The 13,652-nt window shown below is 46.8% G+C and overlaps 1 protein-coding gene across 1 annotated transcript in view; it reads right to left on the reverse strand.

Moving 5' to 3' along the window:
- The window catches only part of PTPN18 (protein tyrosine phosphatase non-receptor type 18), a 329,905-nt gene that overhangs the window by 179,051 nt on the left and 137,202 nt on the right, over positions 1–13,652 (reverse strand). Inside the window, exons 7-8 of the mRNA XM_078664676.1 lie at positions 3,751–3,813; positions 2,031–2,173 (exon numbers count right to left, since the gene is read on the reverse strand). Coding sequence (XP_078520802.1) covers positions 2,031–2,173; positions 3,751–3,813 — 206 coding nt within the window. The remainder of the gene's footprint in view (positions 1–2,030; positions 2,174–3,750; positions 3,814–13,652) is intronic.

Genomic DNA, 13,652 nt, shown 5'->3' on the forward strand with positions numbered 1-13,652 from the left:
GGGAAAAGGTTTTTCATTTATATAGCGCTTGTTACCCCTGATGGGGTGTTGAAGCGCTTTTTTCAGCGAGTAGCACGCTACTCCAGGACCCATAAGGATTAGTGGTGAATTAGTATGGTGAAATATGAAAGTCATTTGAGTGATATGAGTTGGTCGGTATATTCCGACCTGCCCTGTTTAAACATGGGTTGGAATTATGAATTGGGAGGTATTTAACGCATCCGATATTTATCGGATGCATTAAATACCTCAACAGTCATTAACTTTTGGTAGGTCAAAGCTGCCGAAATTTAACAGGGAAAATCATTCAGCATTTATCTTAGCATATGGATTTTGGTGCAATAAACACCAAAATCAGCGTGTTATTCCCCATAAACTCGCAATGGGTGTTTTTTTATCGTACCCGATAAATAACATTCTCTGCAGTATTGTTATTTATCAGGTGCAATACACTATACACATAAACAGGTCTCTGGTTCACCTGCTTTGCACACACAAGAGGCAGTCTGTCTTGCTCCCTGTGGGCCTGATAAACAAAGGTAAACTTAAACGTTTGCAGAATTTTACGATTGTTTGCTATTCGCAAAGGGATTTAAGAATAGTATCTTTACGAGTGCGGAGTGTCCGCACACAACAAGATGAGACTGTTTCAAAAACACATTACACACACACACACCTACATACGCACACACACACACACACTCACTTTCTCTCTCGCTCTCTTTCTGTTCCACCTGGTTTGCACACACAGGAGGCAGTTTCTCTTTGTGCATTTCAACTACAATACACACACACAAACACACACACACATAGCAGCCTCTCTGTTCCAACTGATTTACACACATAGGAGGCCGTCTCTCTTTCTCTCTCTCTCTCTCTCTACAACGCACAATCACACACACAAAAACACATACAGCAGTCTTTGTTTCACCTGCTTTCCGCACACAGGAGACAATCTATCCCCCCTCTGTTTTCCTTTCACAATGCGTGCACGCACACACAGAGCAGTCTCTGTTCCACACACAGGAGGCAGTCTCGGTTTCAGCTGTGTTGCACATACATTAGGGACTCTCACCACACCTCACCTGCATTGCAAGGTCTGTTAGTGGCTCACCTGATGTTCACGCACACGGGGTACCCAGTAACCCAGAATTACTTAGAGGCAGACTTTATCCTGCCATCTGCAGTAGACAAATGTAGACTTACAGTGCTTACATACTGGTAAGCAGGGATGTAAGACGTTACAACGCGGTGTTTACACCGCACTACCATTACAATGCTGGTTTTACAACGCAAGTCGTTACCATGACTTGCGCTGTAGGGTGCTGGACTTAGGAATAGTAAGATTTACTATTCCAACTCCAGCCTACGTACAGTAGGGAAGGTGCTGGAATAGTAAATCTACTATTCCTTAGCCTAGAGCGCCCTCCAGCACAAGTCCTGGTAACGACTTGCGTTGTAAAAGCAGCGTTGTAATGGTAGTGCGGCGTAAATACCGCGTAGTAATGGATGCTCCCCGGTAAGCAGTGCACACATAACCAGCACACCTCCCCTATGCATCACCTATAGTGGTTATATATTGCGGCAGCCTTTTTCCTCTCAACTGCAGTTGACACACAAGGGGTACTCCACCTATCACCTATAGTGCATATATACTGGGGAAATCTTTAATCTCTCAACTGTAGTTGACACATGTGCAGTACTCCACCCTTCATCTGTAGTGCAGATATACTGGGGGATCTTTAATCTCTTACCTGCAGGGGACACCCCTGGGGTACTCCACCCATCATCTGTAGGGCATATATGTTATGTTATGTTATGTTAATAAGGCTTTTAAAGTGCATTTTTACCCAAGGGTGTCCTGGCACTGAGCACTGTCTAACTGGTATCCCTCTGCACCTATACTTATTGTGTGAACAACCACTGTATACTGGGGGAGTCTTTATTCTCTCACCTGCAGTTAGCACACATGAGGTACTCCACCCATCATCTGTAGTACATACATACTGGGGCATTCTTTACTCTCTCACCTGCAGTGGACACACATGGGCGCCGGGTCCTCCCCTTGGTACTGCCGCAGGAGCCGAATCATCTCCAGGAAGCAGTCGTAGGTGTCGGGAATTCCACGGTCCGGCCAGGCCACGTACTGGAAATGCATGATCTCTCGCACCTCCTGCAGGCAAGCAGCGGAGACGCTAAATGTGTGATACAGCTGGCAGCCATCTTGAATGACGCCTGAATATCGAGCCCGCAATATTTGTGAGACAGATTACTGAGAACAAAATACTGAAGAAATATATATCGACAGGTAAGTAGGCCTAGATTTTCTATACCCAACACCACATATATATATATATATATATATATATATATATACACATATATATATATATATATATATATATATATATATATATATATATATATATATATATATATATATAATATCACCGTCAGTCCTGAACTACTGACTCCTTCGTAGACAATCAGGTACAGACCACAAACGTGCGTTAGGATGACATGCAGCCGAAGCGCCTGGGCTGCTCTTAAAACGCCCATGCCCGGGCGTGTTAACCTGACAGTTCCTCCATTGTTTGCAGAAACAGAACGGCACTCCTCGTGGTGTATATTCAAATTGGATTGCCTTTTTTTGTGTATATTCAAATTTTATTGGAACAGCAGATCACATAAGTGCAGCATCAGACGCGTTTCGGCTTGAAAAGCCTTTTCAAGACGCCTGCGCACAAGAAGCACTGACATTAAATGATTTGACTTAGACACTGAAAATGGACAATATGGCAATAGAATTTGAATATACACTACGATGAGTACCGTTCCGTTTCTGCAAACGAGAACTGTTTTATATATATATATATGTATATATATATATATTATATACACATACACTTATATGGTACATATCTTCAAGGTAGAAAGATGTGGAGTTAGGAATCGTAAATCAATACTTCCCGATATGCACTCACCTTTCTCTATTTTGTCCCTTGATATTCTGTCCTCGATATTCTTATACCACAATATTGTTGGAGTCGATATTCAGTCGCACAATTGTGTTTAGTCCTTGGGAGCTGCATTTCATCGGCAGAGATCTGTCTTGGTTTGACTCTGGTGTACATGACATCAGCTGGTGGGCCAATGCATGTGATGTCATCATTAACTCCTTCCGCGCTGATGACGGAACCGCTCTGTCATCAGCCGCAGTAGTGCTGTGCTGATGATGGAGCGGTTCCGTCATGGCCCACCCGACGCGCCTGCACGGCGCGTTCTATTGAGCGGGTGGGGCCATGACGGATCCGCTCCGTCATGAGCACAGCTCAACCGAGGCTGGTGACGGAGCGGTTCCGTCCCCTCAACGCTGCGGTGGAATAGCCGCCGCAGCGAAGGTGCAGAATGTCGCGTGCCCAGCGCCCCACACAGCTAGTTCTTGTGAGCATGTCTCGCTGCCGGGGACGCCCCGTACCATGTTCACCTACACACTAAGCCCACGGGCCCTAATGCTTAGGGTCAGGGACGAGAGATTGGAAGACTGAGTGGATGAGTGAATAATTTAAGAACCAGTTGGATTTTCAGAGCCTCAAGCAGATGGACACCTCCCCCCTGTCGCTTCCGTAGCGTGCCCTGCGTAGAGGTGCTCGGGCCTCTCTACTGACGCGCTCGTTGGCCTTTAGTGAGGCACAGGTAAGAGTACAGCGCCTACATGTAGCTGAAGCGAGGCGCTAGCGATTCACTCACCCTCTGGAAGGTCACCTGCAGCTTTCGGAGTACCACCTCCGTGTTGGGCATCTTCTTCTCTACCTGGAGGAGGCAAAGGAGAGAAGAAAGACATTAATGGCCTCACCAGTTCACTGGCCATTGACCCCGAGATGGCGGACAGCAATAATGGGGGACTGCTGAGTCCAAAATCGGTGATACAAGGGCCAAGCCACTGAAGCCAGGGGAATGACATTGTGATAGCTGATTTAATCCAGTGTCCTTGCAAATAAGGTACAGTGATTCTACCTGTAAGACGCCTGGAGGCGGCTTTCCACCCATATTTACATGTACCAAGACTTGCAACGCCTTCTGCCTGCCGACAAGTTTGAATCAGACTCAGTCTATCTATTTCCCCCTTTGTACAAGGTTGTAGACGGAAGCAATGTATATCTTTACTGACATTAGCCTGCTCTAGTAGGCTTCATGTATGTATTTAAAACATTTGTTTTTACAGAGTTTTATATAGCGCGAACTTGACCCGAATCGGGTGTCAGAGCGCTTTACGTAGCACCAGTTGCGTTACATGAGGACACATTCATGTTTTTTGTTAGGCACGAGGAGATTAAGTGATCTGCCCAGAATCACAGGATGTTCAGCGTCATTGCCGAGACTTGAACCCAGTTACCCAGATTCGAGGTCGACCGCCCTAGCCGTTAGGCCAACTCCTCTCCCCTGTATGTATTATATGCTTTCTGTTTCGTACGTCTTCTAAGAAAATTATAAAATATTTAGAACACAAAAGAGGAAAAAAGAAGACTTGCAGTACTGGGAGCTGAGGCAACAGCTTTCTCTTGAGCGAAGCCTGCTTTTGCCATTGAAGGGTTCACATGTGCTTTAGAAGACCTCTAGTGTGTTTCCCAACAGAGAGGAGTGTTCAAACCCCGCCCTCCACCACTCCCTTAGTTCTAAGCGGCTACTATTTGACTAGCAAATGAAGTGCTGGCCATACAAGGAGGTATTGTTCTTTTTGCTGACTAGAAGGCTCAGCAGATTACATGCCTGCTGCTGACAGTCTGTGACCTGCAGGTAACAAAGCTGGGTCACGACTGGGCCCATTCAGCGATTCCTCCTTCAGAAGAGGAGTTGGCCTAACGGCTAGGGCGGTGGACTTCAAATCTGGGTAACTGGGTGCGAGTCTCCACAACGACGCTCAACATCCTGTGATTCTGGGCAAATCACTTAATCTCCCCGTGCCTCACAAAAATGAATGTGTCCTTATGTAACGGCACTGGTGCTCATGTAAAGCGCTCTGATACCTGATTTCGGGTCAAATTCGCGTGATATAAAAAGAAGAGAAAAAAAAAGAAGTCACTGAAGGTGTATTTAATTATTTATTTTGAAGCTTGTAAAGCGCGCAGCTACCCCCAACGGGGGTGTCCCGGCGCTACGGACAAAAAGCACCGGGAAGGTCAGGAGCGGCTAGAGTTTGGAAAACAGCCAGGTTTTCAAATTGCTTCGTAACAGTGTTTCAGATGTAATCAGCCGTAGGCCCAATGGAAGGCTGTTACACAATTTTTCAGTCACCACAACAAAGGCTCTACCCCCCGTTCTAGACCGGCGAAAGCGAGGGGAGAGGAGGAGGCGAAGATGATTAGATCTGAGAGCTCGGGTTGACTGAACGGGCTTAAGCCTATTTCTAAGATCGACCGGGCCACGGCCATTAAGGGCCCTAAACGCCAAGATCAACGCTTTGAATTGAATGCAGTAGGTAACCGGCAGCCAGTGCAGTTTCATCAGGTAAGGGGTGATGGAATGGCGATAAGGGATGTTGCATATCAGCCTAGCTGCGGCATTCTGCACAATCTGCAATCGCTTAATCAAATAAGCTGGAGTTCCCACATACAAGCTGTTGGAATAATCTAGAAGTGAAGTGATTAAGGCAAGTTAAGACCATTAAGTGGTCCAATTGCAACACCTGTCATTTACAGAGCTACAAAAAAGCAAAACTCCAATAAAAATAACTTATTCATATTTTCATTGTAGAGATTTCTTTAGGTTGCCCTCTGCAGCAAACTGGGTTCATCATCGTGAACTGAGCTGAAGACGACGTTTTACCACATCAGAAACACAAAGTGTGCTTCGAAAGTGCAAACCACTGACCTTCACTCATACACAACCACCCCATCCCTGTGACAACTGAGAGTCGTACTCAAGCATGCGGTTCTACCAGGGTGTAGCCATTTATTCACACAAGGATCCTTCAAGGGATGCAAGGCAGTCACCAAGTTAGTCCTGAGAAGCAAGCACGGAAGATAACACACATATTGTACAGCAAGTGTCTTGAGATAAATGAACCACATACATTTCATCCAGGATTCCTCAGTTCAGTGATAAACACTTACAAATGCATTGTAGCCAGCAAATTCTTTCTATTTCTATCCCCCGCAGGGGCAAGCACCCAGTGCCAACAATTCTCATCCCCACCAGGGTTCTGGGGCCAACAATGTAGTCAACATCTATTTATACAAGCATCACAGCCACCTCTGAGTAGTCGAGGGACGAAAAATGCACACCGTGCGATACAGAACACGAAACACCAAGGAACCGTATAACGCACCGTCCCTGCCAGGGTACCTGAGGCCTGACCAACCTCCAGGCAAAGTCCCCATCTATGATCAACTCCAAGCAACCAAGGGTAGGGCTGAAAAGTCCAGGACCACCAGCAGGTCAGTCTCCGCTCTAGTCAGCTCCTTGCCCACCATCAAGGGGACCAAACCAGCCAATGGCCACAGATGTGGCCCCGCCGCGGGTTGAAGTCCTCTGGAGGTGCTCGCAGCCAGGTGGTCACGGGAAAAGGTCGCACTCCTGATCCGCAGCGCTTTTAAGCCCCCCGCCACGGTGTCTACGGGCAATGTTACCACCTCACAGGAGCACAGCCGCCGGTGATCCGCCATCCTGCCCGTGTTGCGACTAATGGCAACCCTCGGCTAAGTGCAGGGTAGCGAAGCCCAGGCCAAAAAGCATTTGTGCGATACCCACTGCCATGTTGGTCTAATTTCTTTATGCGCACACCTACCAAAGTCTAAATATTTTTGGTCCAATTTACAAGTGTCTTTCCAGGCACAAGTGAAAGTTATGTGTATAAAGAACTAGTTTTTGGGTGCAAATTCTATGATTGACGGACCCAGGGTTACACCACATTGCTGCTTCGCGGACTGAAAATACGAATACAGAGAACCACCCAACATAGGAGGCTGCCTACAGCTGTCATCGTAGAGGCAAGGCAGTAGGTGCCACAGGTCGGTGGGCATGCAAACGGTGATGAACGCCTACAAACTTCTAGGTTTGTTAGTAGTTTGCACGGCTATTCCCGCCATGAAAACAAAAGCAGATGTACTCCTGTAATACTCTAGAGCAAGGGCCTTTTTAGGGCGCGGAAGGAAAGGGTGAGCACTGTATTTCAGGTGGGTGTTGGAGAAGAGATTCCTTAAAGAGGTAAAACGTGCTTCTGTACATTGCAGCCATGTGCAGTCCAGTGGTTTGCTAGCCCCACAAACCACCCTCTGAAGAGGAAAGAGTGGAAATACACAACTTGCAAAGAACTCAATGTCTATTTTAATAGTGTTTTGTAAATGAGCAAAAAAGTGCAAATCATCGCACATTTTTTTTAAAGGGATGCAAATCAAACATATGCAGGCATTGTCTTCTAACTTGGCTGAAATGAGGATGCAAAAGCCTTCATTATGAGGCTGCCGAAAATCCCGATTACGGCCACAAACAGGAGTAAGCAGCTGAAACGTGTTTGTGTGTTGAGCAGGAGAACCTGCACCATAAGGAATTTTCCCTACACACAATTCATAGGAAGAAACCTTGAGACAAGTGAACTGGGACAAATTCTCAGGAAGAGACTAAACATGGGAAAATCAGTCTGAAAAAAACTCATTCTGCACACAATGCCTTATTCTGATGAGGAAAACTCATAATGGTGCAGTAACACGACACTTGATTGTAATTCCGTGTGCAACATGCTGCATCCATTTCTTAGTCAAATCGAAGAGGATTTATATAAAAGACATAAAAGTGATGGGCCGTATTCTTGCAAGTAGTCTAACCACTGGCAATCACTCGGGGTAGCATTCCAACCCATTGTTTTTTGCTCACTCTGTCACCTTCGACTTAGCCATAGGCAAATCAGCCCTGGTCCTGCTCCAATAAGAAAACTCCACCCGAACAGCCAAGCCAGGTTCGCTCCGAATCAGAACACGAGCAATCCAGGACCAGTTCCCGCCTCCTCCGTCAGGTGCAGCTTGGTTCCCGGGGCACAGTGAGCACGAGGCCCTTATGAACGTAAAGTTCCACCAATTCCGACCCATCACCTTTTGTGTGTTTCAAGTACCACCCTAAGTAGCCTTGGGTATGCCCCGACGTGGGTCCCTTGCTCACGGGAACCTCACTACACCCAAAAGACTTTCAGTGAAGAGACAAATGACAAGCTTTTCTCACATCACTTTTTGGGTGTTTGATGAACCCAAAGAGGGTTGGCGGAACTGGGTGTGCCACCTGTTCTTTCCACCTCCTCTCAGCTCTCCCTTATTAGCTCCAGCACTTTTAACACATAAGGTTTTACTAAAATCAATTTGTATTCCCTCCTTTGTCATGTGTGGATTTTGAGTTTTAGAAACATTTTTAAAATGGTAGTAAAACATGTATATCCCTCTATTTCAGTAATTTTTTTATTTGGAAGGTTGTTGCTACTCAACATTGTTTGTACGTAAACTGTTATGGTTTTTATTAACTAAACAATAAAACTGACGTTGACATTGGAAAAGTGTGACCCACCTTGGAATCATTGCCAACCTCCCACTGAGCCCGGGGCTTGAGTGGACTTTGTTGGGGTCACCCCTCCTGCCAGCCCCCCTCCCCTTCAAGGAACAGTTCACCTGCATTAACTCCAGGGGTATCCCCTGCCACAGACACCGGAAGTCACCCTCCTTGGTTGAGGGGTATGGTTTATACCCTCCTGAGAGAAGGCATATACTACCCATCATATACCAAAAAAGAGAGGCAGATTCCTGGACCTGGTGAGATCATTGGAGGAATTCAAGACAAGGTTTGGAGGGAGGTGCGCAAGATACTCCCAAGATGGCCGCCACAGCGACCTTTTTTTTGGTGCAGATTTATATAGCGCGAACTCGGCCCGAAGGTATTGGATCGCTTTACATGAGCACTAGTTACGTTACACAAGGACACATTTCTTGGTAGGCAGGGGAGATTATTTGATTTGCCCAGAATCACAGTATGTGGAGTCGTCCCAGAGGCTCGAATCTTGGTTTCCCCACTCCAAGGTCGGCAGTCTAGCCGTCAGACCACATCCTCTTCTCATTCACCTTTTTGCCCCAGCTCAGGACTCCAACCAAGCTGTAGCACCTTCTATGGCTTCAGGTTAATGTTTGACTCCAGAATACCTTTGAGCACACAGAGTTCATTCATCGCACCCCCCGCCCCCGCCGTGCCCGCTTTGTGGCTGAAACCCTCTGTCACACATGCTGTTCTTAAAATGGGAACTGCATTGTGGCCTCTGGACTTTTACTCTTAGTGGCTCACCAGTCCCTAATATTTGCACCCATTGTGTGTTTATTATCAAACAAGAACTTGTTCTGGACTTTGCACCCCCCACGCGTCGCGCTCTAGCCGGAACCCTCTGTCCGCTCGTGCCTGGCTGAACGGTGCCAAGGTTACAAGCAAGGTTACAAGCAGCAGCGGCGCTGGAGGCAGGTACTGAGTATATATTTGTTCTTTTAAGTCTGGCTACTCACATCTTTAGCTGTGTGGTGACCTTAGGTCATCGATTTTTACAAAGAAAGTCCTAAATAAAGAATTAAAGAGAGAGGGTGGGAGAGAGAGAGAGAGATACATAGCGAGAGAGAAGGTGAGGCAGAGAGAGAGATAAAGTGAGAGAGGGAGAGAGAAGATGAGAGAGGAAGAGAGAAGGTGAGAGAGAATACTGTCTCTTTTTCAAAAGCATCTTAGGGCTGTGCATGCCTTTTCAGTTCACTGTTTGCAATGCAAACTTTACCTTTAGAGTCACAACACTGTTCTCGGAGTGCCCAGCTTAACTCTGATCATAGAATGTGTTCTGGGAAGGGGCGGGCGCTACTCTCGGCTTCCATACGGTCGAAGCCCAGGGCGCACCTTCATTATGGGGTTTTCGGTCTATGAATGTTTATTTTATTTATTTATTTATTAAGGAGTTTTATATAGCGTTAGCCTGACCCGAAGGTATCGGAGCGCTTCACAACAGTTTTTGAGCAAGATTCATACAACAGAGCAGTATTCTACATAGGTTCGGAAGGCCAAGTGTGCTGAGCAGAATTGAGGTAGTGTGTGAGTCCTGAGATAACCTCATAGAGAGCACTTTGTCTTGAGGTAGAACCACTGGGGGGAGGAGCAGATTGGAGTCAAATAGCAGGGAGGAGGAAATTGTTAGAGCTACAATGACTGGGAGAGACGAATGCTGGAGCAACATGTGCCAAACACTTCCCCTAACAAAACACAGACCAACTAGATTTGCCAATGCTTGTTTTACTGTGTGTGTCCACCCTTCCCGTCTTGCCACTGCTATGTCTTTAGATGCTAGAGCTGCAGAGCGTCTACAAAACTCCACCTCACAGTAAGTTAGGCCTTTGGTTTTGGAGTTTAGAAGCAGGATTGCTGCATCCTCACACCCTTGCAGCCCTCTCTGCTCTGAACATTGCTATGACTTCTGACTGGGTGTCAACAGCATTACATTTCCACTCCCTGACAGCACCCTAATGAGTCAGGTGGATAAGGGGCTTCATGCTTAGATCTGATGAGGTTTGTGTCTAGCAGGATATCCATGAAACAGTACCCGTTCGTGGACCAACGCCGACCCACTATAACCAGAGAAATAGATACAGAGACCGAACCTCGCAAGAAGATCAGCGGGCATGCCAGGAAAGAAAATAGAACATCGATAGACCAGGCGGAAAGGGGTAGGACATGGTGAGCTTTTAAGGTAGTTAGTGAGAGAGCGCTTCCAGCATGAGGCTATCAAAGGAAATAGAAGACCAAGCAATGGCAAAGCCATTATGTTTCACCTATGCAAGACCTATTGGTGTTGTCAATCAGGGCCAGACTGGGCATAGCGGGCACCGGGCAATCTCCCGGTGCCCCGCACGGGTGGGGGCCGGTTCTGGACCCCTGTGGGCCGTTTTTGTTACAGGGCCGTTTTTGCAGCACAGCTGCAAAATCGGCCCTGTAACAGAATCACCCGAAAACCGGCCCCGGCAAAGAGCTCGGATGCAAATCCAACCCCGCCGAATGGGGAGGTTGAGGGGAGGGGGGGGCCAAGCACTTTGCCGGGGCCGGTTTGGTTTCCCAGTCCGGCCCTGTTGTCAATGTTCAACATGAAACTGAGTGAATACTCAGTCACCCTCAGTACCAAGTTTCAAGTCCTGCAAGAACAAGAGGACGAGAGAAACTCTGTAGAAAATCACCGAGAGAAGATCAAAGAAACAGTGACATCAACCTGCCAGGAGGTAATGGGTCACAAGAAACACAAGCATGATGAATGGATCTCCACTGAGACTTTACCCAAAATCCAAGAGAGAAAGGAAAAGAAAGCTGCAGTCAACACCAGCCGAAAAAGAGCAGAAAAAGCGAAACCTCAAGGCGAACACAGCAAAACCAATAAGGAAGCAAAGAGAAGCTTAAGAGCAGACACGGGAAGATTAATTGATGATCTTGCCACAGAAGCCCAGGAAACAGCAAGTCAGGGAAATGAAAAAGAACTATACAACATAACAAAGAAACTCTCTGGCAGATACAGCAAGCCAGAAAGACTTGTTAAAGACAAAGTTGGGAATACAATCATGGGCAAGGAAGGTCAACAACAAAGATGGGTTGGAGCACTTTAAAGAACTGTTGAACCAGCCCGTGCCCCAGTCTCCACCAGACATTCAACCAGCTGACAAGAACTTGCCAATCGACTGCAGTAGACCAACCAAGGAAGAAATACAGCAAGCCATCAAAAATCTAAGACAAGGGAAGGCAACAGGACCTGACAACCTTCATGCAGAGGCACTGAAGGAAGACATTGAAACATCAATAGACATGCTCTACGGCTACGCCATGCTTGGAAGGATCTGGGTAGAGGGAAAGGTGCCATCAGACTGGAAGGAGGGATATCTCATCAAGATCCCCAAGAAAGGTGACCTGAGTACCTGAACAAACTACAGAGGGATAATGCTTCTATCAACCCCAGGCAAAGTGTTCAACAGAGTCGTCCCAAGCTGCCTTCCACAAAGATAGATCCTGCACAGACCACTGAGCATCATCATTGAGCAGTCGATGAAACGGAACTCACCCCTCTATTGTCAACTTCATCAACTATGAGAAGGCATTTCTCATCATTGGCAGAGAGACCCTTTGAAAACTCCTCCGACAATACAGTGTGCCAGATAAACTCGTAAGAATCATCAGGAACTCTTACAAGGGAATGACCTGCAAGATAGTCCATGGAGGACAACTCACAAAAGCCTTCCAAGTGAGGACTGGGATCCACCAGGGTTGTTTGCTCTCGCCTTTTCTCTTCGTGCTGGCCATAGACTGGCTTATGAAGACATCTACAGGAAGGAGAAGGAATGGAGTCCAGTGGACACCTTGGATGCAGCTCGATGACCTGGACTTTACAAATACCCTGGGCCTACTCTCCCATACCCATCTGCAGACGCAAGAGAAGGCCGACAATGCGGCAGCTGCATCAGCACAACTTGGCCTCAACATCCACAGGGCAAAAACAAAGATACTGAAGGCTAACAGGGCCAGCACAGCGGCAATCACTCTTGCAGGCAATGCACAAAAAGAGGAATGAGGCCTTCACCTACCTGGGCAGTGTCTTAGACAAGCAGGGCGGCACAGACGCCGATGTCATGGCAAGCATCGGCAAAGCAAGGGCCACCTTCATTCAGCTAAAGAAGATCTTGAGCTCCAAGGACCTAACGCTGACAACCAAGATCAGGCTTTTTAACACCAATGTAAACTCGGTCCTTTTACATGGAACGGAAACTTGGAGGACAACAGTGACCAACAAAGTCCAGCCCTTCATCAACATCTGAACATGAAGAAATCATGAGAAGATGCTGGGACTGGAGAAGTCACAGCCTCTGCAAGCCAATGTCAAACACCACCAGGCAAGCCCTGACCTGGAACCATCAAGGGAAAAAAAATGAGGAAGGCCAAGAAACACCTGTCACTGAGGCCTCGGGGCTGACTGCAAAGTGGCGCGTTACATCTGGAGTCAGATTGAAAGAAAATCCCAGGACAGAGATGGCTGGAGAGTCCTGGTTGATGGCCTATACCCCAGGACGGGTAGTAGGCATAAGTAAGTAGGTAGTATTATAAATGTGTTGCGAAGTGAAAATGGCCTCTTTATTGACATATGGTGTTTTCACAGCAGTGCACGGAATATGCTTAGGGAGATGGCCAGGCAGTGAGGACAGGAATATCATAGACACAATATCATCGGATTGTGCTTTAAATTCAGTTATAATATCACAAAATTGGAGTTAATAATAGAAAATCTACACCTAACAAGACCATATATTTGTAAACTAAATCTATGGACACAATATGTATGCCATATTTCTGATTCCAGAGTTCTGCCGTAGAAGTGACCAGGCGGCTGCCTCCCATAGTTCTTGTGGGGAAGGTTTCACATTATATGTACGTACGGACAGAATATGTATACCAGATGATATTGCTGACTACAAGGTTCTACCATAGAAGTGACCAGGCGGCTGCCTCCCATAGTTCTTGTGGGGAAGGTTTCACATTATATGTACGTACGGACAGAATATGTACCGTATTTTCCGGCGTATAAGACGACTTTTTAACCCCTTAAAATGTTCTGGAAAGTCGGG

This window comes from Lissotriton helveticus, chromosome 10 (assembly GCF_964261635.1).
Source record: "Lissotriton helveticus chromosome 10, aLisHel1.1, whole genome shotgun sequence".
NCBI classification, from domain to species: domain Eukaryota; kingdom Metazoa; phylum Chordata; class Amphibia; order Caudata; family Salamandridae; genus Lissotriton; species Lissotriton helveticus.